The following is a 25172-nucleotide window of genomic DNA, read 5'->3' as shown; positions in this document are numbered from 1 at the left end:
ATCAATCAAAAGTCCTTTATTCTGCTCAATGAACAATTAAAGGTATTAAAAAAATATAAAATACTCTCACAGTCCTACAATATTAAATACATACATTCAACGTTATCATCAAAGACAACTACATGATAAAATTCTATAAAAGACCATCTTCAATGTACCAAATATTACAAAAACTTAAAACAATGGGCATTCATATTCTATCCTAAATCACATACAGGTCAGTTTGAAAAAAAAAGTAGTTCCATAAAACTAATTTTTCAAGAGGAGAAAGTTTGCAGTGCCCACACAAGTCCTCTCCACACAAAACAGCTCTACAAGCTTGACTCATATCTCGATCAGGGAGGGGTGCCCTGTTGGTAAACCGTAAAATAGACCCAGCCCTTTGCTTCAGGGATCAGACACTTTTTTCTATCTGGGGATAACAACTGTTAGAATCACTTATTCTCACTCCCAGGCAGTGAAATTCCTTTACACTACCCAGTATCCCACCATCAAACGATACCTTGCCCTTTATTTTTTTTCTTGTGACTAAAAACCATGTATTTAGTTTTACCACTAATGATCTCTAGCCCACAAGACTTAAAAAACAGGTTAAAATTCGCAAAAAGATTGGAAAGCCCCTTTACGGTTTGGGAGAGAAGCAAGGTGTCATCTTCAGAGCTCAGTCCCACAGATAATAAGTTAACCAACAAATTACATACTATGTCAAACAAACATGACAGGATAGAAAATTACAGAAGGCCCATGGGCAGAGCTTCATTTGTTATTATAAAAAGCAGTGCCGGGGCCCAAAGTATAGTTCAGAATTGCCTGGCCGGCGCTATCTAAGTTCGGGGTGCCAAATCAAGGCTGCATAAACTTGATTCCACCTCACGTCTCTTCAATATATCAATACCCCCTGCCAATTTATCACACTATTGCAGGCTCTGTTTCATCCCAGCTTTCTCCCTATTTGCTGTTTACTGTTTTTCCATGTTTCCATGTTTTCTTCTTTCCCCCATTTTGTTTTGTTCTCGGTCTTGCTCTGGGTCAAAATTGGGGGATGAAAAATAAGTGGCGGTCCTCCTGCGACTACGGCTCAATTTAAGCACTGCCAACAAGACTTGCATCATAATGATAGAGAATAATGGGTAGTATTCCTCTAAGTAAGAAAGCCTCACAGGCTCTATGCCACTTGGCAAACCCTCGAACAAGATCTAATCACCCACACACAAAGAAGTTGACTCATTAGACCATTCTGAAACTTAAATATCAACTCACGTTTTCTGTAGAAATCATTATGTGGAATGCGAACATCAACAAGACCTTGCAGGATCTAACATAAAAAAAAACATGTATCAACAAATAATACAGGAAAAAGGGGGTGACACTGTTGTAGCACATCATACAAAGAGCTGCATTTTCTAGTATTTTGGCAAGGACCAAATTAAATTTTAACAGTTGCAGTCAAGGATACTCAAAACATCTATTTCTTTGCATACACAGAAACACAGAGGACATTTAGGAGGACCATTAAATTCACTCAAATATTTTATGATTTCATGCAGTTACACATCTTAGCACAATGTAACTAAGAGAACACTAGATCATCAGGGTAAGGTGGAGATAACTATAAAGAGGGGACAAAGAGGGTGGGATCTGCTTCATTAGAGGATCACTGTGTGTTTACCACTCATTATCACCAAGTTCCTTATTTTAAACCTCTGCTATGATTCTTTTTCTTGTTATAATTGTTTGTGCATGGACTGTTAATTGTGTGACTTCCTGTCTGTCACTTTTCTGTACTGATCTCTACAGTAAATGTTATCATAATTTATCTATTTCTAATTCATAACTTACCCACAATGAGACTATAGTGTTATAGCTTTGTCTCTTATAACAGGGCCAAATGAAAATGCACTACAGTTTTGGAACTGTGCCTTATTATAATTTCCAAAGATGGCAAACACTTTGTAACTTCAGGAGGATGGTAAATTTGGACAAGTGTGCCATGTTTACAAAACTTTACATACAGGTGACATTGTCACGCAACCTGCTTTTATGGACTTGAATTTCAGACACCCTTAAGAAGTTTATAATGCTTGGAGGCAACTGAGAGACTGAAGATAAGTGCCCTAACCAAGTCGCCTGTACCCTGATTTGTCAGAGGCTCTACCTTCCTTAACACCATCCAAGTGCACTAAATATGGGACCATGAAACTACCTTTAGGAAAAAGATTTCTCCAAATTCTCTATTGTCTCTCTGATCTAGGAAATTATTTTTCTTTTAATGTTTCTGTGTTGTTTCCCTATCTTTCGTTAAGCTCCTGCTCAGGGGTTTGCAGGCCTTAGTCTATGAAAAGGTTTGCAATGTAGTTAATTAGTTACGTTTTAGTGTATCTTTCTAACCCTTCTTGGCAAAAAAGTTGTTCTCACTGGAGAAGGGGATACGCATAAAATCATGTGGCAATTTTGGTAGAATTCTCTGCTAGACAGATTTTAATAGCAGGACCTTTTCAACTGAGGCGTTGCCGCTAGAGCGTGAGAAGCCCATCTTTTCAGACTCCCATAATTGATGGTCCAGGAATCAGTCATATGCAATCAACCTTGGTCCTATTCCTAATGCCTAATTCCTAATTCAGCAGGACCAAGACGGATTTGCATAGGACTGGTTCCTGTCTGGGGTGACATGGTGGGCAAAAAGTGATGGACTGGATTGCGGCCCATGCTAATTACCAGCGGCTGAGATTAACTCAAGCAGTCGGATCCTAAAAAAAATTGTTTTCCTCTCTTTTATGAAACATTTAGAAAAAACTACAAAAGCTAAAGAGATGTGAATGAAGCCTTTTACTTTCATAATATCTGTATGATACTCTTTTTTTGCAGAGGTTTTGTGTGATGGAAATTGTGCATTTCCAAGATTCAATAAACTGTTGCATGTCTATAAAACTGTTTAACTGTGGAAGAAGGCATAACTTAGCTAATAACAGTTTAAAATATTTAAGAACTGTTCACATTTTTCTCTGGAGAGCTCAGATCTAGCTTATGTAATATGAGTGTAGCACAGAGCTTCTCCCTGCTAAGCTGCCCCTTCATGGAAACCCATTGTTCTTCTATTTGTATTTGATGTATTTACTCTTTGATACAAATACCTAAAGGATCTCTGGAGTCTAGTATGCACAGGTAAAACGTATAATGTGATTCCCACACATTCCTACCACACACCTGCGTTCCCTAACCTTATGTGCTCGGAATCCTGTGGAGAATTACCATGCATAGCTTTAACATATCAGCAAAAATCCAAACCAAGTTTGACATTAGTGTGAAATAAAATTACTTTTTCCTCTGTCTGGAATATTTTTCAATTCAATGTCTTTCTTTTCTAGGGAAAATCAATAATACAGTTGTACATATTTTCATGCACATAAGTGTTTGAATAGCATTAAAATATTTGTAAATTCCCACAACGCAAAGGCTGTGCGGATGTTCACCTCGCATTGCATTTGTCCGGTAGCGACAACATCTACTCATCCATGTGGAACTTACAACTGCAGAGGTCACATCAACGTAGCGTAACATCCTCGAGGGAAGTAGGCCCTTCAGGCAGTGGCGTAGCGTGACGAGGCCACAGGGGCGGTAGCCCAGGGTGCAAAATTCTAAGGGGGCGCACAATTTTAAAAGAAAAAAATTCGGACTACAATTTTATTTTTAAAATTTGCACCAGGAAGTGTTAACCTCATCCGTGCTGCCCCGATTTACCGGCGGTGCTGGGCCCCAATGTTAATGGGTGTGGTCATGACGGAACGGTTCCGTCATGAGCACAGCTCGACCGATGCTCATGACGGAACTGTTCCTTCATGAGCATCGAAAGGGTTAATGGTCCGCGGGTTAGAGAGGCGTAATACTTGCTTTGCCCCGTGTCCAGACACTCACGCTACGCCGCTGCCTCCAGGTGAGAAATGTACTTGTTCTGGCTTTGTGAATTGCTCCTGGTTGCAGCATTAAAAACAAGCGGCTTCACCCAAGAGTTTGTTAGATGGACGCATGGGCTTAGCTGTGTGAATCAGGACCTTTTTGTCGCACTGTTTTTGGTGACAAAGCCCGGCACGACTGAAGAATTTGCCACATGGGCTCATTTTCCAAAGGCATTTGGAAAACAGGAACATAGTGAATGCTAAGAGAAGATTTGTTATTTTTAAAACTAATGATCTCACAGGGAATTTCAAATCCTCACTATTCTCCACTCCCAGAAGAATCAGCTGTTACTTGAAATCACATTCCTGGCCACCCCATGAGCATCCACCTATTTTTCTTCTCTATGCTACACACTTCCTAAAGGGCACTTTATAGTTCCTGCTTTTACACAATAGCACAATAGATTTTCCATCACATCATCTGAATATACGTAGTTAAATGCTGCCAAGGAATTCCTAGACATCTTAAGGAAAACATTTGTGGCTGTAAGGTAGAGGGGCCTCGATATGATGGAAACTCCTACTGTGGTGTTTTTTTAATTGCTCGGAATTTTCTGCATCACACCAGTTATCTGATATTCCATTCTCCAGACCGCCTGGGCAAAATTCTACACAAACTTGTATCATTTCTGGCCTTAATAATGTCATGGTGTAGAATCACTTCCCACGCTCAAAGTGCACATTATGTTTCCTTTTCCATTTGTAGACCATACTTGATTTATTGTTTTGCTTAGCGCTATGAAGCAGCTTTATGGCCACTTCGGAGCACCAAGATATACTTTCTAATATATTGATTGAGCTAAAATATGTGATCTTCATGCAATAGGTGGGTTTAGTATTGACAAAGTGATGGCTCGTCTACCACCCCCTGTTAAAATAGTGACCAATTTGTTCCACTTTTCTAGGTAGGGTTTTTTAAGCAGCTTGGTTGATGGCAAGAGGCACTGAATAACAATTGGATGTAATATGTATTGATTACAACTGGTTAGAGGAAGTCCAAACCAATATCAGAAGAGCTCCAGGGGTGTGTAGCCCAGCCTCCCTGAGTTAATCCATCAATTCAACGCACAAAAGGACTGGTTGTAAGCCATGCTGGTTTAACCTTAAATGCTGCATGGAGCTGGAAGCATACCAGGACTTTTGTGCAGATTTGTGACACTGACACTGTTGTGCTACCCTGGGGGTGGTGTCTAAATAGAGGAATTCAAAGGGCATAGACATGCAGTTATAAGTAAAACTGGCCGAAACAGAAGGGACAAGATTCAGCTGCATACTGTTAGCATCACACAACCAACACAGTTTATTTAGGATTACTGAGGCTTCTTAGCATGTTGGGTTTCACGTTCTTACCTGCTGTGGGATTTTAAACCGAACGTAAGAGCAGAGCTTCAGCATGTCCTCCATTTCCTCTGGAGTGGAAGGGATCAGGGGGACTCTGTGCACATTTTCGTCCTCCTTCAGTTCACGCAGCTGCTTGATAAATTTACTCTCGGTTGGATATTCGAGGCCTAAAAAAAATGTAAGTCAAATTGTAAGAGTTCCTAAAAGTACCAAAAGGCTAACACTATTCTAAGTGAATGCAGCAAAAGTCACACTCGTGCTTGCCAAGGTTAATACTTCTTGGCGCCTGCAATAAAAGTTTTTTTTAAACTGAATATTTGCCTACATTGTCCATCATTAAGGTATTTAATGCAACAAGAAGCTGATCACAGTCTGGTTCTAAAACAGATCAGCTCCCCACACCATTAGCCCAATGCTATCAAATGATCCAAATAGAAAAACTGCTCAAAGCTCTCTTCTCATCAATATATGCTTTGAAACTGTCAGTCTGGTGTTGTAAATGGAGAGTCATTTCATGATGCAATTCTGTGTTTCTCTTTGGATGCAGTTTTTCTAATCAAGACATGATTGAAAAAGATCACTGTTCCTCATATGTCCTTTTTTTCAACTAGGGCTATTTCATGCATAGTCTCTAATAAAGAAGGAAGGGAGTAAAGTTTCATTATATGCATCATTTGAATACTTTTTTATAAACTGAATTTGATTGATTTTTGAAGAAATCAACAAACCACCACATTTCCACGGGCCCCAAGGCAGTCTGTTACCCTCAATTGTACCCCACCACATCCCACCAGGTCATATGCTTCAAAACATTCCACGGTACTCCAGCCACTTCCCCCATAACTTGGCATGTTTTTTGGGGCATCCCCTAGTCATGTATGCAACCTTCACTGCGCTCCAATGTATTGCCTGCTTCCAGGGAGCTATCGGAGGAATGGGGGCCAACCGCCGTTTAGCGATCTCTCTCTTTGCCAGCGCCACCCCAATCCCCACAGTGTTATCCCCAATAGCGTCACACACCACCTCCAGGACTCCCAATAGAATGGGCACTGGGGAGCTGTCAAGAGGTCTTCCCAGCTCCCTGGACAGGACTTCAAATATCCTACCTTAGTATCTCGCGATTACTGGACATCCCCAAACCATATAGCAGACGTTAGCAGGTGTCCCCGAATAGCGCCAGCATGCTGGCAACTCAAGCGCGCCTGCGCTCCAAAGCCACTCTGGCATCCTATCGGTCATGTGTAGGTAATTAAGTAGGATGAACCAGAGCCGTAAAGAGACAATCAGCACCCTAGGTGTCATGCAAGCATCCCTCCAATCAGTCATCCATCCAAGGGCTCCCTACACTGTTGCGATTTGGTCTTAAGGGTCGCAAACAAGTCTGGGAAAAGAACTATAAGGGATTTATGAATTAGTGACATTGCCTTCTTCTCAATGTGTCCGATAAGGATCTGGGACTCCAGGGGACTACATTCAGGACCATTCTTCAAGAAACCATGGTATTGCTCCAGGACATGGCGCAATTGCTGGTATCTATAAAACTGAGACCAGTGCAGGCCAAACTTCCTGCAACACCTAATAGGACTTAAGGTGTGCTCCCTGGCGGACATCTCTCACTTTGGTTACCCCAATCCTATCCCAACCACTAAATCGTTCTAAGGAGAAGGCCTGTTGTAACCGCCTGCTTACCCAAAGTGGGGTCGCAAGTGTAGTCTGCCGATCCAACCAGTCCACATAAGTGCCATACGTCAGGCCCCAAGAGCCCCCCTTGTGAGCTTGGGAAGGAATAGGAGTGTCATACAACAACCCTTCAATCTTGTCCAGGCACATTCCGGCCACTTTCAGCCGAAACCCTGGGTCTTCCCACCCCTCACTCAGCCACCACCAGCTAAATTTCCCAGTAGTAACGGCTGCTATTCCCAGCCCCCCATTCCATATGAATTGAGTGCATTTTCCATACGTTAAGAGGGGAAGTTGATTAAGCCATAGGAAGGATCGTATTTTGGCCTGCAAATAGCACAACCAAAGCTGTGTAAAAAGCTTGGGATAGTTTTGTAATGTGTATAGCAAGCGGGGGAGGGCAATCATTTTAAACAGGGCGGTGAGGCCCAAAACATTAAGAGGCAACTTAGCCCATCTGGTGAGGTCCGTTATTGTGTGGAAAAACAAGGATTCAGGCTACAGGTTAGCCCTGGCTCCAGGGCCACATACATTCCCAAGTACTGAAAACTCAGGCTGCGCACCGTAAGCCGCTTCGGCCACTCCATGTCTAGCGTCAGCCCCTTCAGGGGGACCAAGACAGATTTAGGCCAGTTAGTGGAAAGTTACGAGGCGCCCCCAAAGAAACCAAGGATCTGCAACACCCAAGGAATCATGAGCGACGGGCATGAAATATACAAAAACACATCATCTGCATAGAGCACAATGCGGTCCTCTGTCGCTACCTCCCACTCAAATCCCAGACCTGAGCACTGCTGTGAATCCACACCACTAATGGCTCAATCACCAGAGAAAACAAAGGTGGTGACAAAGGGTGCCCTGTCAGGTGCCCCGGATAATCCTGAAGGGGCAGATAAGGTGCCACTGCCCGGTACCTGGGCCTTGAAGTTAGACCTGGGCACCCACACAAAAGCCGGGAATCTAGGCCTCAACACCACTCTATTCCACACCTCTGCTAGAAAGGCCCAAATAACTGATTTAAAAGCCTTTTCAAAATCCAAAAGAAGGAGAGCCATTGGGTCTCCCTCCGAAAAAGAAAGCGCGAGTGCCATGTGCATCCTGCAAAGGCATAAGCCTGCACTGATCAGGGTGGACCAGCTGCGGGAGGCCCGCCAGCAGGTGGTTCGCCAGCAGTTTCGCGAAGATTTTCACCTTGGAGTTAATGAGTGACATCAGGTGATATGACGCACATCGATCTATAGGTTGGTCGGAAGTGGGTGGAACAATGGTCATCAAGTCAAGCTCAGGAGAAAACTGTGCCTTGTGTACCACCTCTAGTTAAAGGCCAAGAAGTTGGGGGGTCAGGTGGGACTGATAGCCAATGCAGTGGTTGCTGTTGTAGCCCTAGTGGAGAGAGCACACAACCTCACTGGAGGATCCTTCTTCTCTAAAGCATAGCAGATCTTAATGCAAAGGACAATCCATAGAGAGATGGTACGTTTTTGAACAGCCCTGCCTTTCTTGGCACCCACATAGCCAACAAAGAGTTGATCATCCACCCGGAAGTCTATTGTGCGGTCAAGATAGAATGACAGCGCACTTTTAGGATCTAGACGGTGCAGTCTCTCCTCCTCCCTGGAAGGGTGCGGAGGTGGGAAAAAGGTGGGCAAGGTGATAGATTGTTCTAAATGAAATGGTGTAACCACTTTAGGAAGGAACTAAGGCTTCGTTCTAAGCGCCATTTTGTCTGGATGCACAGAAAAGAAAGGGGAGCTTGGAAGATAGAGCCTGAGGCTCACTCACCCTGCGAGCAGAGGTGATGGCAAAATGGAAGGCAGTCTGACAGAACAGTTATGAAGAGGCTCGAAGGGAGCACACATAAGAAATGTGAGAACAAGTTTCAAGTCCCACTGGGGTATTATGAAGGGAGATGGAGGAAATAGATGAGTAATAACCTCAAAGAATCTGATAACAATAGGGGAATTGAACAAGGATGGCTGATCTGGCAGCCGAAGAAAGCTAGCTGCAAGATAACTTTCGAGAGAGCCCTGATCAGAGCCCTGCTGGGCCAAAGAAAGTATATACAAAAGGACTTCTGAAAATGGGGCAGAACGGATATCCACAGCCTTGCTGTGCACCATGCCACAAACTTGCTCCATTTCTTAGTTCTGGACACTGTGTTTACTTATTACAAACATATTTTATTGTGATCTCTCACCCGTAACAATGTACTCCAGGACTTTCCTGAGGGCGAAGAGGTTCCTAAAAAAAGACCCCTATGCTGAAAAAGTACACTACGACGTTCAAGCATTTGCCAAACACTATTGTATGAGGAGCTGCCACAGTAACAATGAAGTCTACAATTTCTAAAGTGTTGCAAGCTGCCTGTTGCATCGCAGTTTGGATAACGGTAATCAAGAAGCCTAGGAAATAAACCACAGAGCATCAATGGCCCAGAGATAACTTGGGGTCCATTCAACACAACAAGCAGACAAGTTACCCTCAGGCTGTCAAAAGGGGGCTTGAAACTGGTAGAGCCCTGGAGAGATGAATGGCCCTGCCATTCCCATCTGATATGACAACAACAATAGTGGGGAAGGATGCCACAATTAAAGAAATACTTGCAAAAACACGTGTTCCCTAATATGAATTGGCTATGAGGGGTAGCCCCACTGACTATTTGGAGTTCCAGCTGACAACCTTAGATACTCGGGCAGAAGCGTCTCAGAACTTTACATCTTTCAAAATAACATTTCTGATGCAGGACAACAAAACAGAAGTGAGCTCCCTTAGCCAAAGGGTCTTCTCCCAACGGAGGCTGGAAACAACAGGGTGGAAGAGCAGTTATTCTTAAATCAAGTGCAGGAACAGAACCTAGCCTTGCAAGGAAAGTTGGATGATCTAGAAAACCACTCCAGGCAGAACACTGTAAGGATCTGAGGGGTACTCTGGGGAGAAGAGATAAAGGACATTGATGGCTAATTACAAGGCTCCTAGGAAGACTTTCGGGGTCTTCCTTGCAGGGGGCAATTCAACTTGACCGAGCACAATAAGTGGGAGGGCCTGATATAACTAGAAAATCTCTACCAGACACACTAACACGAATGCATAGGTTCTAGATCAAGGAAAGAATCATGGAGATAACAAGAAAAAAGGGAGACATAACCTAAAAGGGCAACCATACTGCTTTATTCCAGGACCTTTCGACAATCAAGCTACAGTGGTGAGGAGCTGTTCGTCCTGTTAAGGACTTTCTGAGACATCATCAGACGGCCTGTAGATGGGGACACGCCTTATGACTGATTTCTTTTTTCTGGCAATGGTGGCAGCTTCAAATCATCTTGCTGAAAGAGGTGAAGGAATAAAAATGCTGGACATGGATAGAGCTGAATATACATTTCTGTGGATCAGGCAAATATACAATGAGGAAAGGAACAGAGCACATAGGCTGCTGGCCACAACTATCCATATTTCATCACAGAAGGGACTAAGAAAGAAATTAAGCCTCGCATTGGACAAGAGTAAGAAGAACCTGGCACTGCATTCTTATTCCCTGAGGAAATTACAGAAGTACCCAAAACAGCCAGGGTTGGAGGCTATGGAATGTAGGACAATTGCACTTAGGCACAGCTACACCACTAACCACTGCAAGGGTGGAAACCTCCTAGTGTGACAGTCACTTCTGGGTTACCACAAGCAAAATATATTTAACACCACAGCAAACATGGCTTGGTGCCTGGCAACATCTCATTTTTGTATTTGCTCTCTGGTCCTGTACAATTTGTCCAGTCTGCCTTGCTTCCCAACATCTTTGTTGTGCTCTTTTTTCTTTTCCCTGTTGCTCAAGTCCTTGCATTTCCACTTATTGTTTTGCATCTCCTGTTTGTCGATCACTGTTTGCCTGTCTACTTTTTGCCATTCTCCCTCCTGCTTTATGAACAGGGGACCTGTGTTGGTATCCTTGTCGACCTTTGGTTTCAACACTGTTCCCTCTATCTTGGATCAGGATAAGATTACCTCTATTTTCTTAAATGCATTACAGTATATCACACCTGCCTAGTTTCTTACTTTCTGATAACTACCCTCCTTATTCAGAGTGCACACCACCAATGAGCATCTAAACAGGCTGCATACCAATATGGAAGTCAACAAGGGTCTGCTCCGGGTTTTACCAGCACCAACCTGCAAACGCAGGCGCTGCTGTGTTTCAGTTTCTCTACTCCGGATTCCAATTTCTTTGCTGAGGTTGAATGTTCAACACCTGTCTAAAGAGACAGGGGAAGGCAGGGATTTGCAGCAAGTCCACGGTTTAATTCAAATCTGGACACACATCGCTCCTGAGCAAGTGTCCACAATCAGAGACTCAAATGGGCGAGCCTATAGGAAAGATGCAAATATAACCAATGCATTCAGGGATTTTTTTTATCAGGCGCTGTATTCTGCTTATTTAAAAGCTGAGAATGAAATTACTTTACAAATAGATGATGCACAAAGTTAGGTACTCACAGAGAGGCTGGGGAAGGGATACACATTGATTAAGCAATTAGTGGTATCTAAAAAAATGAAAGTCAATATGGCACTAAGCCCAGGCGATTTCTCAGTCCTTTTCAACAAAACCTATTGTACAAAGTTACTCACCCTTGCTGACTCTACTATTTAACTCCTTCAAAGGGCCCTGAGTGTCATGGAGTCAATGGCTTAATCTATGATCTCAGTCATACCAAATCCCGGTGAGGATAAATCGCTACATAGCTCATACAGGCCGATCTTGTCGTTATGTCAAGCTATTTAGGGACATTCATGAAAGGACTCTGGGAACAATCCTACCGCATACAGCAGAGCTGGTCGATGTTCTTACGGACAACGCAAAAAACTGTTACACCTGAGAAATAATGCCTGGAAAGCCAAGGTAAGCAGTATTGATCCTGCTGGCTGTTGAAAAGGTGTTCAATTTAATCTAATGGGGGTTCCTAGGGTGCTTTACAAGCCTATGGGACTGGGCTAGAATTCAGATCACATGTGCTTAGCTTCAATAAGAATTCTAGGGCATCAGTGCAGATGAAGAACTTTTTCCTGGCGCACATAACTATAGACGGGAGGAAAACGGAGGTCCAAACTTCCCCCAAAGTTTTTCATATTGAAAATAGGAATCCTAGCAGAGAAAATGAGTATGACTACCGAGATAATAGGATTGCTAGCAGGGACAGACATGCACACATTGGCACTTTACACCACCAAGGTGCTGTTAATCACAAAACCAGCCAATTATATCTTGGCCCTTATGACCAGAAATAGAGTCTTACAGTTCATATCAACTTATCCAAATAGCATATACTAAGTTGGAGGCTGCCAGTGCCTCAGGTGGCAGAGATAGAAGCAACATTCCAGTTCCAATGAAGAAAGGACATGGTTGCACACTTGCAGGTACAGCTATCTTTTACCATGGAGAAAACAATGCAAGTCAACTACAGCACTTTGATAAAGACAATCCAGAAAGGGCTGTTGTGCTGCGGTATGATTGCAGCTGTTAAAATGAGGATACTCCCTAGAGTGCTGTTTCTCTTTCAGTCCCTCATATTATGTGTGCTCACCCCAATGATGTGAAGGCTGCAAGAACAGATCGATAATTTCATCTGGGCAGGAAGGCAGCATGTCTGTCCAGAACCACGATGAAGAAACCACCAAATGAAAGGTGTTTGAGCCTGTTGGATATTGTGAAGTTTTACTAGGTGACTCCGTTTTTTTTTATAACTGAATGTAGCCGAGATGAATTGGAGAATCAGTGGTGGCTCGTGGATCAAACCATTCCAGAGGTGTATTTTATTGAAGGTTCCTTGTCTGCTTGAAAAGCATAGAGCCAGGATTTATTCATCGGCAGTCACCATGGCAATGTTAGTGGCTTGCGGCAGGATAGCTGAGCCACATGGGTTGACTAACTTTTGCTCTACTACAACTCTGATATTGGGGAATCCTGATTTAACTCCTTTTCAATGAATGGGGAAAGAGGAGTTGTGGAAGAATTGGAGAGCTCTTTGATGAAAACATTTGACGCCATTTGATGGTTTGAAGCACTGATTTGAGTAGCCGGCAGATGAACATTTGAGCTATACACAATCCAACACTAATGGCTTTTGAGAAATGTCTGTCACACAGGACACAGACAAAATGATGGTCAAGGAGCTGTACAAACTATTGAGCCACTGGGTTGACAGATAAAATGCCAGTTCATTAGAGATGGTAAGTGGAGATAACCAGGTCACTCTCTGAAGCTGAATGGAGGGAAGCACTTGTTAGACAGCATGTCACAGCCCAAGTTGCCTCAGCTCAGGAAGCAGTGGGCAAGACAACTACGTAATGGTATCACACTCCAGCACAGCTATAAAAGTGAGTCAAATGATTATCAAATAGGTGCTGGAGGGGATGTTGGAAACGATGGATGTGGGGATAGAGGGATACCCAAAGCATCAGACATACTAGTGTTAAGTATCTGAGTGCAATTCAAAGATATCTGACACGGATGTATGACGTGACAACGCAAGTTAGTACAACACGTTCCGTTACATCACGGTCGTTGCAATGGCTGCGATGTTACCACGCTATGCCATTACAACGCAAGTATTTACATCGACTTGCACTAGATGGCGTGCTAACATTATAAAAGCGTAATTTACTATTCCAACTCCAGTCCACTTAACAGTAGGGAAGGTGTTGGAATAGTGAACTACACTATTTGTAATATTAGCACGCCATCTAGCGCAAGTCGATGTAAAGACTTGCGTTGTAATGGCACAGCGTGGTTACATCCCGGTCGTTGTAACGACTGCGATGTAACAGCATCGCGGTGTACTGACAGCGATGTTAAGGATGTTTCCCAACTGATGGATGTATGACGTGACAACGCGAGTTAGTACAATGCGTTCCGTTACATCGTGGTCTGACACACGTCCTAATGGGCATCGCCATTCAACAGACCTTTCATACATACTCTCTTACAGGCAAGCAAATGGCACAAGCATACGGGCCACAAAACAAGTCATTAACTCAATGTGAAGGAAGGAGAGGTCTCCAGTGGAGAAGAAGCATTGGTTTTATAGGGAAAAAGACAGCATGAGACTGATTACACCATATGAGGCAGGATGCAGGACTATGAAGTGGATTGGAAGAAATTATTGGAGTTCCTGTCCCAGGTGGTTTTGGAGCCCTTGGTTCTTTAGAATGCTTTGAATATTACCTGTGACACAATCAGACAGGGCAGAACATTAACAACCAGTTGTCTATTGGAAATGGGAGATGGGTGATCTAGACCTAGTATATTATTGATGGATGGTAGAACCTTACAAGCTGGGTTGTGGACGATTAAGGGGAGAGTTTGTTCATGGTTGACAGTTATTGCCTTGTAAATTAGGATTTCCAATGAAGTGAGCAAAAGCATTAGAAAGCACTGGTCAATAATAAACTCTGGATCATTCAACTGGGAGAAACCTCTCTTCTCATACAAGAAAGCGAGCAGTTTGAAAAACACCTTGGTCAACACTAGACCAAAAAATAACATTACCACCAGTGACCCAACATTAACACAGATATGGGGTCTCCCACCAGTTACTGGACATTCTCGGTGTGGGGATTGTAGTGTCTGTCACCTGACAGAAAACACCAAGACAATTGTCTTGGAACCTGGGAAAACATGGGAGCAGAGATCCCACACTAATTGCAATAGCAATAATGTCATTTACCTCATCACTTGCACCTGCGGAAAACCCTACGTGGGTATGACGACACGCAAAATTAAAAAACGTATTTGCGAACACAGGAGCACGATAAGATGCAAGAAGAACATGACAAAACTCACGGACCACTTCCTAACTGCCCATCACACCACCAACGATATGAGGTGGACAGTCATTGAACAGTTGCAAGCGGGCCCTAACATCCAGGCTCGTCTATTCGAAAAAGAACAGAGATGGATATACAGACTTTCCACTCATACACAAGGTCTTAACGACAATATCCCGTGGAACTCTGTACTAAAATAACACCAGCTCTAACTAATGTAGTCCCATGACACAGGAATGCATTTAAATCCGAATGCAGCCCTTTTAATATGGACCTCCTCCGTTGATCCGGCTTGCTGCTACTGTTATTTTCCCTCCCATTCACTGAATCAGTACACTCCCTTGTATTCAAGCAGTACCTGTTTCAGCCAGTATCCCCCATTCAGTCCCCCGGCACATGAATGCATCCCACTTCATATGCTGCCGATATTTTTTATCCCGTTCTCTGATAAAACTCAGTATAACCCATTCCCACGCAGTAACGGGCACCTTTAATACTAAATGCTCCTGATCTCGCTCTCCTGCCACATTCCGTTTTCAAATGCGCAAGCGCAGCGTTGACTGATCCCCATGCCAACCGCCGCTTGTCTAGGAACCACAGTAGCGGCCACGAGATGCAGCATTCATATTGCGCATGCGCAGCTTCCAGTGGTTCCCATACCAACCATCCCTCCCTGACGGGCCGCCGTAGCGGCCACGTGATTCATCCCGGAAGTATGCCAGCGCATATACGCCCACTGCGCGCGCTCGCTCATTGCATCCGAGCAGCGGCAGGTAGACGTAGGTGAACCGCCTTACTTCGCGACTTCCAACTGTAAGTAATATTCCTCCCCACACAGGATTCTTGAATGGTTTGAGCATACGAACCGAAATGTAGGTCAACTTCCCTTTACTCATTGCTGCAACATATGCCTTTCCAATTAGAATATGTTGCTACAAGCGAAGCACCTACCCCCTGCTTGATGAAACTCAACTAGAGTACTTCTCCAGTAAGCCCCTCTTTCCAGACATGTTACGCCTTGTGACAAGCTCCATGTTATATGTTTGTATGAGTCTAGTCTGTCTTTGTATGTACATCACTGATCCTGATTAGGATATTTTCGAGCCTATATAAAATATATGGTAAACAACCAGTTGGCACAGTATGTTCCACGACGGTAATAATATGAGCACTCCAGTTCAGTGCACTCTAATGTACGGCATAAGCATGCTATTTCAGGCACGCACAGAGGACGCCAATTTATATACCTGAAGTTAGATATACCATGCTGCAATATTTACTCCCACGATAATGAGCACGTTTCCACAACACTGGTAGACACGCTCTCTACTGATGAAGGCACTGTTTCATTCACCACTGTAAGGCATCCGAGCAGCGGCAGGTAGACGTAGGTGAACCGCCTTACTTCGCGACTTCCAACTAATATGTTGCTACAAGCGAAGCACCTACCCCCTGCTTGATGAAACTCAACTAGAGTACTTCTCCAGTTTTTACTGGCACCCTACATTTTAGGAGTGTCTGCCCAGAAGTATATTTTCCTTCTGGATGACCAAGGATTTAGGACAGGGTGCGTCTTTTAGGGGACGCACACCTCCCACTTCCTTGTTTTGGTCCTGAAGAATACCGGGGATTGCCCCTAATGGTAGAAACATGTTGACCAACACATAGCTGAGATACGTAGGCCGTAACTCCCCTACTACTATCTCACCAATCTTTTTAACATTGTCCAGTTACTTTTTTATTAAAATCTATACAAAAGCAATAACCAGGACAATTTTAACACTCACACTTTTTTTGTTTACAACCCACACTTCACTACCTGCTCCACTGCAACTCAGGTGTTGAAGCACACCCAAGTGACGCTAGGCCACTTGGGTGGGCCCCGATGATGAAGCAAGTCACCACTAGGTGGTGAGTGAGGGGTTTACTAACAAAGGAACAGTGCTTCCTCATCTGGAAAAAGCCTTCATCCTCTTCATCGGGTAATACTCCTTCAATTGTTCTTTTCCAATCCTTGACCAGGGAATCAGGAGTATTCCCCGTCCAGTAACTACGGACGCAACTCCTTACTCTCTATGTGTTCTTAAGTTATTGCCTTGTGGCATGCTGGTTGTAGCCAAATGTATGTGTAGGAGGAAAAGCTCAATAAAAAAAATTGAACCTATAAGTGACCAAATGAACACATACACAATGAAGAGCACAATACGAAACAGAAATGCTTTAAACCCTTTGTATTAAAACAAATCCAGAGACTTGCTATTAGGATCTGGCATTTGCCTCTTGGGCCAGGTTCCACGTCAGAAACAATGTTGGGGATTGAAAAGGAGCAGTGATGTAGTAATGTTTACACAATCATGACTACCTATTTACGCTCAACAGACAGACAAAGAAGTGGGCATGCATGAGAGGACAACTTAGCAGTTTAACACAAATTGCATTTCTTTATAAGGGTCATAAAATATTTCAGTTTTTTGTTTTTTGTTTACACAAACCTGCTTGCTACAAGGATGAGTGTTACAAGTGAAAACGCACCTGCCGGACATAGCAAGGTCAGGCTGCAGACGTCAGCTGGGTATTCAGCAGCATACACTCCTGCAATATGGCCACCCATTGAGGTGCCAACCAGGTGAAATGGTTTCCTGTTCATTCTGATGGACTCAACAAACTAAAAATAAAAAGGACCGTAATTTAATCAGAGCAAGAGATTATTCTCAATAACACATTTGTAATATTGCTAAGTCTTAAGGAATTTCCTATCAACACAAATAGCAGGATTCAAATTTCAGAAACAGGATGAAGGCAAATACAGTGGTCACAAAGTACATCTTTGTGGTCCGTTGTAAGGGTTTACGCATGATTATGTAAATTGTGCACTTGGACATAAGAATGCTTTATGGAAATATCTTTGATGGGTGCAGACTGGCCATGTAGAGACCCTCAATGTAGATTAAGTCTATGTAGAAGTGACTTAGGCCCCCTAGCAAGCGCCTTCCCAGAGATTCGCAATAGTGACCCTGCATAAATTATCCAGGATTACACCAACACATGACTGGCCTAAACCTGGACAGTGCATGCTATGTCTCCAGCATGTAAGCAATGCCAATTCAGCATTATTCGGGTAGCATGAAAGCTGGGATCAAATTTTCAAGGATACACCCCCATGGAAAACAGGACCTGTCTGTCTTTTGTAGGTGTGAATGTTACCATCAGTGGGAGCCTCCACTCATTACCAACTGACTTACTTTAACAACAGATACCACTTGTTGGAAGAAGTATCTACTGCTGTGCCGTTTGGATGGTCCATTTTCAGAAAATGGCTCTCAGTCTTTATTGCCAGATAAATTAAACCTGGTTGTATTCATACTATTTAAGGTATTTGTGATAGTAAAGTCTTTGTTCTCAGAAGGAGAAGAGTGCTTTTAAGGGAGAGATTTGTTATATCAAGAGCATCGTAAACATATGGTGTTGAGGTGATGTGCTGGGGAAGGGGTTGTGCGGCAACATGTAACTTGGACAGTATTGTACAATTTTTTAACAGTTTGAAGAAGGTAATGTGATTTGCCCAGAGTCACCACATTTTTTGTCGGAATTGTGGAGGTTGTGATATCTTTTATTGGACTAAGAAAGGAAATTCCCACAAATACAACACACTACATATATTTTTGTTATCACGCAGAAACTGCAGTTTTTGTGATTGGATTAGAAATGAAGTCTACAACATATAATAACATATAGACAAATCCCACATCTTTTCCATTAGCTACATTTGTTCAAATGTATTTAACATTCTTAAACGTGAAAAAATATACAGAGAGATTTGAATTCAGAGTATCATTTTGTTGAAAATATATCCACTAAGAAATGCAATGAAAAACTGTTTTAAAGAGGTAGGAGAAAGAGAGCAATGCATTTATTTAAAGTCAATGCACACTGAAAAATGTAATGGCAAGACATTATATTGTAGCACGAAAGAGAACAAAAGGCAACAGTACTTTCAGTGACAGGAGGGAATTGGATTAGTGGGTGATGCTGTACTGTTCAGCTGCATAAGAACGTCGGTCCATTGTCCCCTTCAGTCCCGCTGAGGATCTCTCCTTGTCACACCCATCTCACCTACTAACTGATTCCTTTATTTATGGGGTAGGGTCAGGTTGATAGCTTTGTTTTGAAAACCATGTGGGTCTACTAAGTTAGTTTGTATGCATCTGCTTGTTGTCATTTGCTCTCCTTAGTGTTATCCAAATCACATCATTAAACTGCTGAATGTATCTCCTATTCCCAGATTTAGATCTACTTAGTGACAAATATATTAAACATTCACACTTACTTGAATATTCAAAGTTAGATTCTTTTTCACTATTTAAAAAAGCCCATAAAACCTGGCTATTTTTATATTTTTATTTTTATTTTAAATTCCGTCTTGGGCATCGCAGAGTTTTGGTGCAAACAATCATTGCTTGGCTAAGTGCTTCGACAACCCTCAAAGTTTTATTGCACTTCATAAATATAATTGTAATATTTTTTTCATTCATACTTTAGATTCACTGCTGTTTAGTTAGGAAGGTTCCTAAAACCTCTTTCAAGTAACTATAACTCGTGCCCCAGCCATGCACATTCTAGTCTTCAATGATATAATTTCAGATGTTGCAGTCATGTTATCAATGATGTCATAGATGATGTAAGAAGTGATGTAATATGTGGAGTAATTGGCAGTGTAAGGTGAGGGCACAAGTTATAGTTACTTGGGAAAACTATAACTGGTGAGTTTCAGTGGTTTTGTTAGTTTAAAACACTATGGGCCTCATTAGGATGTCCGCCTGCCATCCTGACGTAAAAAGGGACCACCCGCCATAAGTGCAGCGGTCCCGTGGGGGTGATTAGGATGCGCTTGCCACACTGGCGGGCGCATCCTGCATTTTTAACATTGCGGTGGGCGGTGCTTTCAGCATTACCCGCCGCAATGCCAAAAATGTGTGTTGTTCATATGCATGTACAATGTGGAGGGCACCGCGTGGTGCCTGCCATGTTGTGCATGCACATGCAGGGGGGTACCATAGGTACCCCCCATGTGCCCCCCCAATATCCTGGGTGCCCACAACTGGCCCCCAACTTCTAAATCCCGGCAACGCCACCACGGAAAGGCTGCCTCCCGCCTGCATCCTCATATAGATGGCGGTGTCTAGCAGACCTCCACCATATTTAACCCTTTTCCACCCCATTGACTTGTTGACCGGGTGGAAAAGTGGTGGACGGTCTTCCCGTCCGCAGCGGTACCCCCGCCATATTAAATTTGGGGGGGGGAATGGGTGGCGGGCAGGGAAGGATGTAGGGCGGATCTCCACCGCCATGCAGACGTGGCGATCTGCCCTACATCCTAATGGACCCCTATGTTTTAACTGGCATTTTTTCCTAACTATAAATTCATCAGTTAGAATTGTTTCAAATAACTATAACTCGTGCTCCCTGCCATGTACATTCTTGTGATCAATTATGTAATTTCAGATGCTGCAGTCATGTTATCAATGATGTCATAGATCATATCATTAGTCATGAAGTATGTGGAGTAATTAACAGTGCATTGCAAGCGCGCAAGTTATAGTTATCTGAGGCCACTAGTTATAGTTACTTGAGATAACTATAACTTGTGAATTTCAGTGGTTTTGCTAGTTTAAAATGGTATGTTTGAACAGACATTTTCACCTAACGTTATTGTCTCTTTAAACTTTGTCCATTTCAGTGTATTTCTAGGGTTTCTTTTAAAGCAAAGGGAGACATTACCATAACCAACAATAACATCACTTTAACCTTTTGTTTTTTCAGTGAATGTCTAGTTTTTTTATGTAAGGTAATATTTTTTCTTGTCATACATAATGCCAACTCCACGCCGCACATGGCGGTCCAACCCCTCGCAGGCCCTGCATCCAACCCATTGCGCACAGTCAAACTCACAGCCTTCTGTCGTGCATAGCGTGGGGTTGGCTGCTGGCCAGACCCTGTGCCCAAACCCCACTGCTGTCCAACCACCCCCCTCAGCACCTGAGCCTTGGGCAGCTGGGGTTCAGTACATGGCTAGGTGTAATTTTTAGTCAAGCAGAGCTACTGACTTTGCCAAAGTATCAGAACATCAAAATATTAAAAGTGGCCATGTATCACAAAAACATCAGTGCACATCCTTATTTTGGTGCTCAAAGGTAGACGCGGAACGAAGCAGACAGCTCGGCAGCACACACAACATGATGATGGGACTTATCAAGGCTCCAATTGCTGTGTGGATCTAACAATATACTATATGTGGATGACACTAGAGCGTATACAGGCATCCTTAAGAAAACGAAAGGCTTGGAGGTTCAATGCCAACTTGCTTTTAGAATACGTCAAGAATATATGCTGCTTAAATTGAATACAATTGTTTTTGTCTTGAAAAAGCCCGTGTAGGGCGAAACGCGCGTCGGCTGTGACAAGAGAAAGAACTAATAAAGAAAACTGTGGATTATCGAACACTGTGTATTACTATTTCGGACTGAAAGAACATTGGTTGTATAGAAACAAGAGACTTTTTGGATCAAAAAGGCAGATTGCCTATTGGATAATAGAGACTGAATAAGGATGTGCACTGATGTTTTTGTGATACATGTATGATATTCTATCACACTTCCAGTGGGTGGTTTATCGTAGTTTTGTGCTTAAGGTGGATAAGCACTACATCGGACTTGCACTCCAACAGAGAAGTATAACTGGTATACACTTAGAACTTAACAAGGGAGGAACACTATGATGTGCTGATCGTATTTAGCAAAATCTGCCATTTGTGTTTTCTATATTAAAAGTGGCCATGTTGGCTTTACGAAGGAGTCAGGATATGAACATATATGTGAATGGTAAAATAATTACCAAATGATCAATAATTACAATTAAATGTATAATCCAACAACTCACACAGTCCAATGTTTAATAAAAGTGTTTATCATAAAAATGTTAATAAAGTTTAATTGAAAATTAAAACACCCACATGTCTTAGACTCATTCTTCAAACAATCTTCAACTGCAAAGTACAGCCAGACAATCCACCAAAAGAAAGCTCTGCGGTCCAGCTGAGGAGCATAGAGCTTGAGCTAGGAGTGCCTAAGAAAACTTAAGGCAAGCTCTTCTAGGCACACACATGGATTTAACGACCCAGCAGACCTACTGTTTTTTTTTATGTTTCAGAGGGACTGGGGCACTCCCTGCAGCCCCTCAGAGCATTAACAAAATGCTTGGTTGTGAATCTACCCCTTATAGGAACATCATGAAGTTTAAAAAAAAAAAGAATGTTTAAAGCGCTCTCGCACAGCATTATGGGGAGCTCCTTTAAGGAGCTGTGAATACTAAATGACCAGCTCCTGCTGGTCATTTATTATTATTTTTTTCCTTTTTTTTTAAATTTTGGGTGTCTCTTTTTTTCTTGCTGGGGGCTGTGGGGGTGGGAACACGAGGGGCCCCAGGGGCCCACCAGCTCGCTTGCCAGTACACATCCTGGGTGCTGGTGGTAGCCGCAATTTTTCACTTTTTAATTGTTGGGTGTGTGCCCTTCCCACACGAGCATTTACAGGCCCTGGGACCTCATTCCCGGGGGCCCTACATATTAAGGGGATGGAGCTCATGGCCCTATTCCCGAGTCACTCCAGGTCTTTTTTTATCAAGAGAAGGGGATGCACAGCCCCCCTCCCTGAGTCACTATGGGCCCAAGGGACCCCATCCCCTGGGGCCTTCTGTTATTTGTTATTAAGGGACACGCCGGCTTCCCCGAGCCTTTACAAACCCAGATGCTCAATCCCCCAGGCCTGATGTGGGTGCCCGGATGCCCACTCTGGGCTCCCACAACAGACACCATTGAGGGCCATGAGATGAGCCCATGACCCAGTAAAACTGCTGGCTTTGCCAATGCACCCATCCTTTGTGCACCAGGAGCCGGCATTGCTTCAGCCTTGAGGGAAAAGTAATTTTGACTGCTCTCATTGGGTGGAAGAAATTGGTTTTCCTGCCTGCAAGAGCCCGGAGGTGTGAACCACGAGACACCACAGTGGAGCTGGCCCCGGAAGATTGGAGTCCTCGGCGGTTCATGGCTTGAGGACAGGGACCGCATCCCTCCCCATGTCCCCCCCCATCAAATGTATCAGCACAAGGGATGGGGTCCCCAGGGCTTTTCAAGGCTAGGGGTGGGGGGGGACGCATGCCATCTTGCCTATTAAATATATGAGTTGGCATCTCCCAGGCCGTTGCAAGCTGTGTGCCACCCTCCCATTTGATTTTATGTTAGCCCCGGGGAATGGGTCCTGGTGCCTCAGTGAGGCTCGGCATGGGGTGCCGCATCCCTCCCCTTTAATTTATGCAAGGACAGGGAATGGGGTCCCTTGGGCCTCCTAGAGGCTTGGGGAGGACGCCCCCTCACCTTTAAAATACTTTAGGTTGCAGACCGGGCTCTGCCTAAAGGGGCGGCTCCTCCATGTGGGCGGAGGAGCGTCGCCTCACTGCTTTCTCGCAGTGCGAGAAGCAGAAACATAAAATGGTATTATAAATACTACTTTATTTTTCTGCTTCTCGCATTGCGAGAAAGCATAAGGGTTTGGTTGGGGGCGGGTGGTTCTACTCTAGGGTAGGGGAGGAGTGGCTTGCCCACTCTGAGGGCGCTGACTGTTTCGTTACATGCAGCCTACATGGAGAAAATGGCCTCCCCATAGACGCCTGTGTGGGCGGCGTCCCAGCCAATCACAATGCAGCGTCGTGATTGGCGTAGGGGAGGGGAGGGAGGCTGTCTGCTTCCTGGAGGAGCAGAGAGAGAAGAAGACACAACGCGGGACCGGAGCGGGCCGGCAAAGATAACTTAAACTTTTTTTTTTAATTAAATCTACCCCCACCCCCGTGTATTCCCCCACCCACCAGTCATGCCGGCTACAACTGCCGGCCTACCCTGGCAGGAGGTATAATTTTAGAGCGCAGGAGCACACGCATTTTCTTTTTTTTAATTGCTGCAGATCTACAGCAAAATTTGCATCAAGTTTTCTTTTTTTTATGTATCCCTACTCGTTCCTTTATGTTCTTTTTTACATTTTTCCAGGACACAGGATTGAATCCAGAGTCCAAAAATGTCCCAAAAAGTCGCCACATGGTTGTTGATGTGGTGGCAGCCAATCAGATGTCATCTTGAGAACTATTGGGTCAGTGGATCCTCCGTAGCTTGAAATATACAATGTTTTGAGGCTTAACTTCTCCAAAACTACTGAACCAACGTAAACCAAGTCACAAAAAGCACGCTTTCTGAACTAAGATCTAGCTTTCTGCTACATTTGGTGCAATACTGTTCAGTAGTTTTTGCAGTATCTCTGTTCAGTTTTCCTTCGGACAAATGAAGGGGAAAGCACACTTTGGGACTCCCTGCCATTTTCCTCAACCCCCTCTACCCCCCCCCCCCCAGAACCACTCTGAAACTTTCGAGGAAGGAGCTAAGGTGGATGACAACTTTATTGGAAAGTTTTGTGAAAATTCGTCAAATGGCGCCAAAGTTTTAACTAAGCCAATAAGTGGAAGCACTTTTGTTCTCCTTTACTTCGGCTCCCTCACACCTTCTGATGGCCCCCTACTGCATGAACGGAGACTACGAACTGGGTTATTACTTTATACATTGACCTACTTGTAGAAAACCACCCTTCACTTTCTGCAAACGTTCTGTGATGTTAGACATCAATGAGTAATATGCTTCAAAACGTCACAAAAATATTCACTTCAAGCAAAAAAGCTGCTGATAACTTTAATTTACCAACTGTCTGCTGTGAAAATACACCTCATGATTGGAACTGATGGTCTCATAATTGAGGTTTATATCAAATGTTATTAAACGTTTGAAATATTCATTTGTAATATCTGCAGCCTGTACTAGTTGCATGCAAGTATAAATGTATTATTCTGAACACATACTTGTCTTCATAAAAATTCTCCATTGTAACTATAAACTCTTTAACCCTTCCATGCTCATGACAAGGTCAGCTCGTCATGAGGCACAGTGGAGCTGTGCTTATGACGAGCTGACCTTGTCATGAACAATGGGGAAAATCACTTTTCAGCACACAGCGGGAAAACCCTTAGCAGCCAAGGTGTTAACAAATGCTGGGCAAGATCCATATTTGGCACGGAGTCCGGGTTTCCCATTACCCAGAGATGGAGTCTCTGCCGGACCTGCAAGTAAAGTCAAGCCTTTCCTGTTGCTATTGTTGACTGACTTGGAGATCATGTAGAAGTAATTGAACAATGGCAGCACACTTTATCATAAGTCACAAACTGCACAATGCTCAAAGTCAGGGTCTAGCGATATTCCACTCTATCTAGAACCATCCCTCAGAAGCGACACGAAAT

General features: G+C 43.5%; 1 protein-coding gene across 2 annotated transcripts in view; it reads right to left on the bottom strand.

Moving 5' to 3' along the window:
* ABHD6 (abhydrolase domain containing 6, acylglycerol lipase) overlaps positions 1 to 25172 on the bottom strand; it is a 123502-nt gene that overhangs the window by 16116 nt on the left and 82214 nt on the right. For both annotated transcript variants that reach the window (XM_086939050.1, XM_086939051.1), the window contains 3 exons: positions 17319 to 17451; positions 5304 to 5461; positions 1261 to 1315 (listed from right to left, as the gene is read on the bottom strand). In XM_086939050.1, the coding sequence (XP_086795176.1) occupies positions 1261 to 1315; positions 5304 to 5461; positions 17319 to 17451 (346 nt within the window). The remainder of the gene's footprint in view (positions 1 to 1260; positions 1316 to 5303; positions 5462 to 17318; positions 17452 to 25172) is intronic.

This window comes from Lissotriton vulgaris, chromosome 9 (assembly GCF_964263255.1).
Source record: "Lissotriton vulgaris chromosome 9, aLisVul1.2, whole genome shotgun sequence".
NCBI classification, from domain to species: domain Eukaryota; kingdom Metazoa; phylum Chordata; class Amphibia; order Caudata; family Salamandridae; genus Lissotriton; species Lissotriton vulgaris.
Note: the sequence above shows the minus strand (reverse complement) of the source record. Positions and strands in the feature narration are given on the sequence as shown.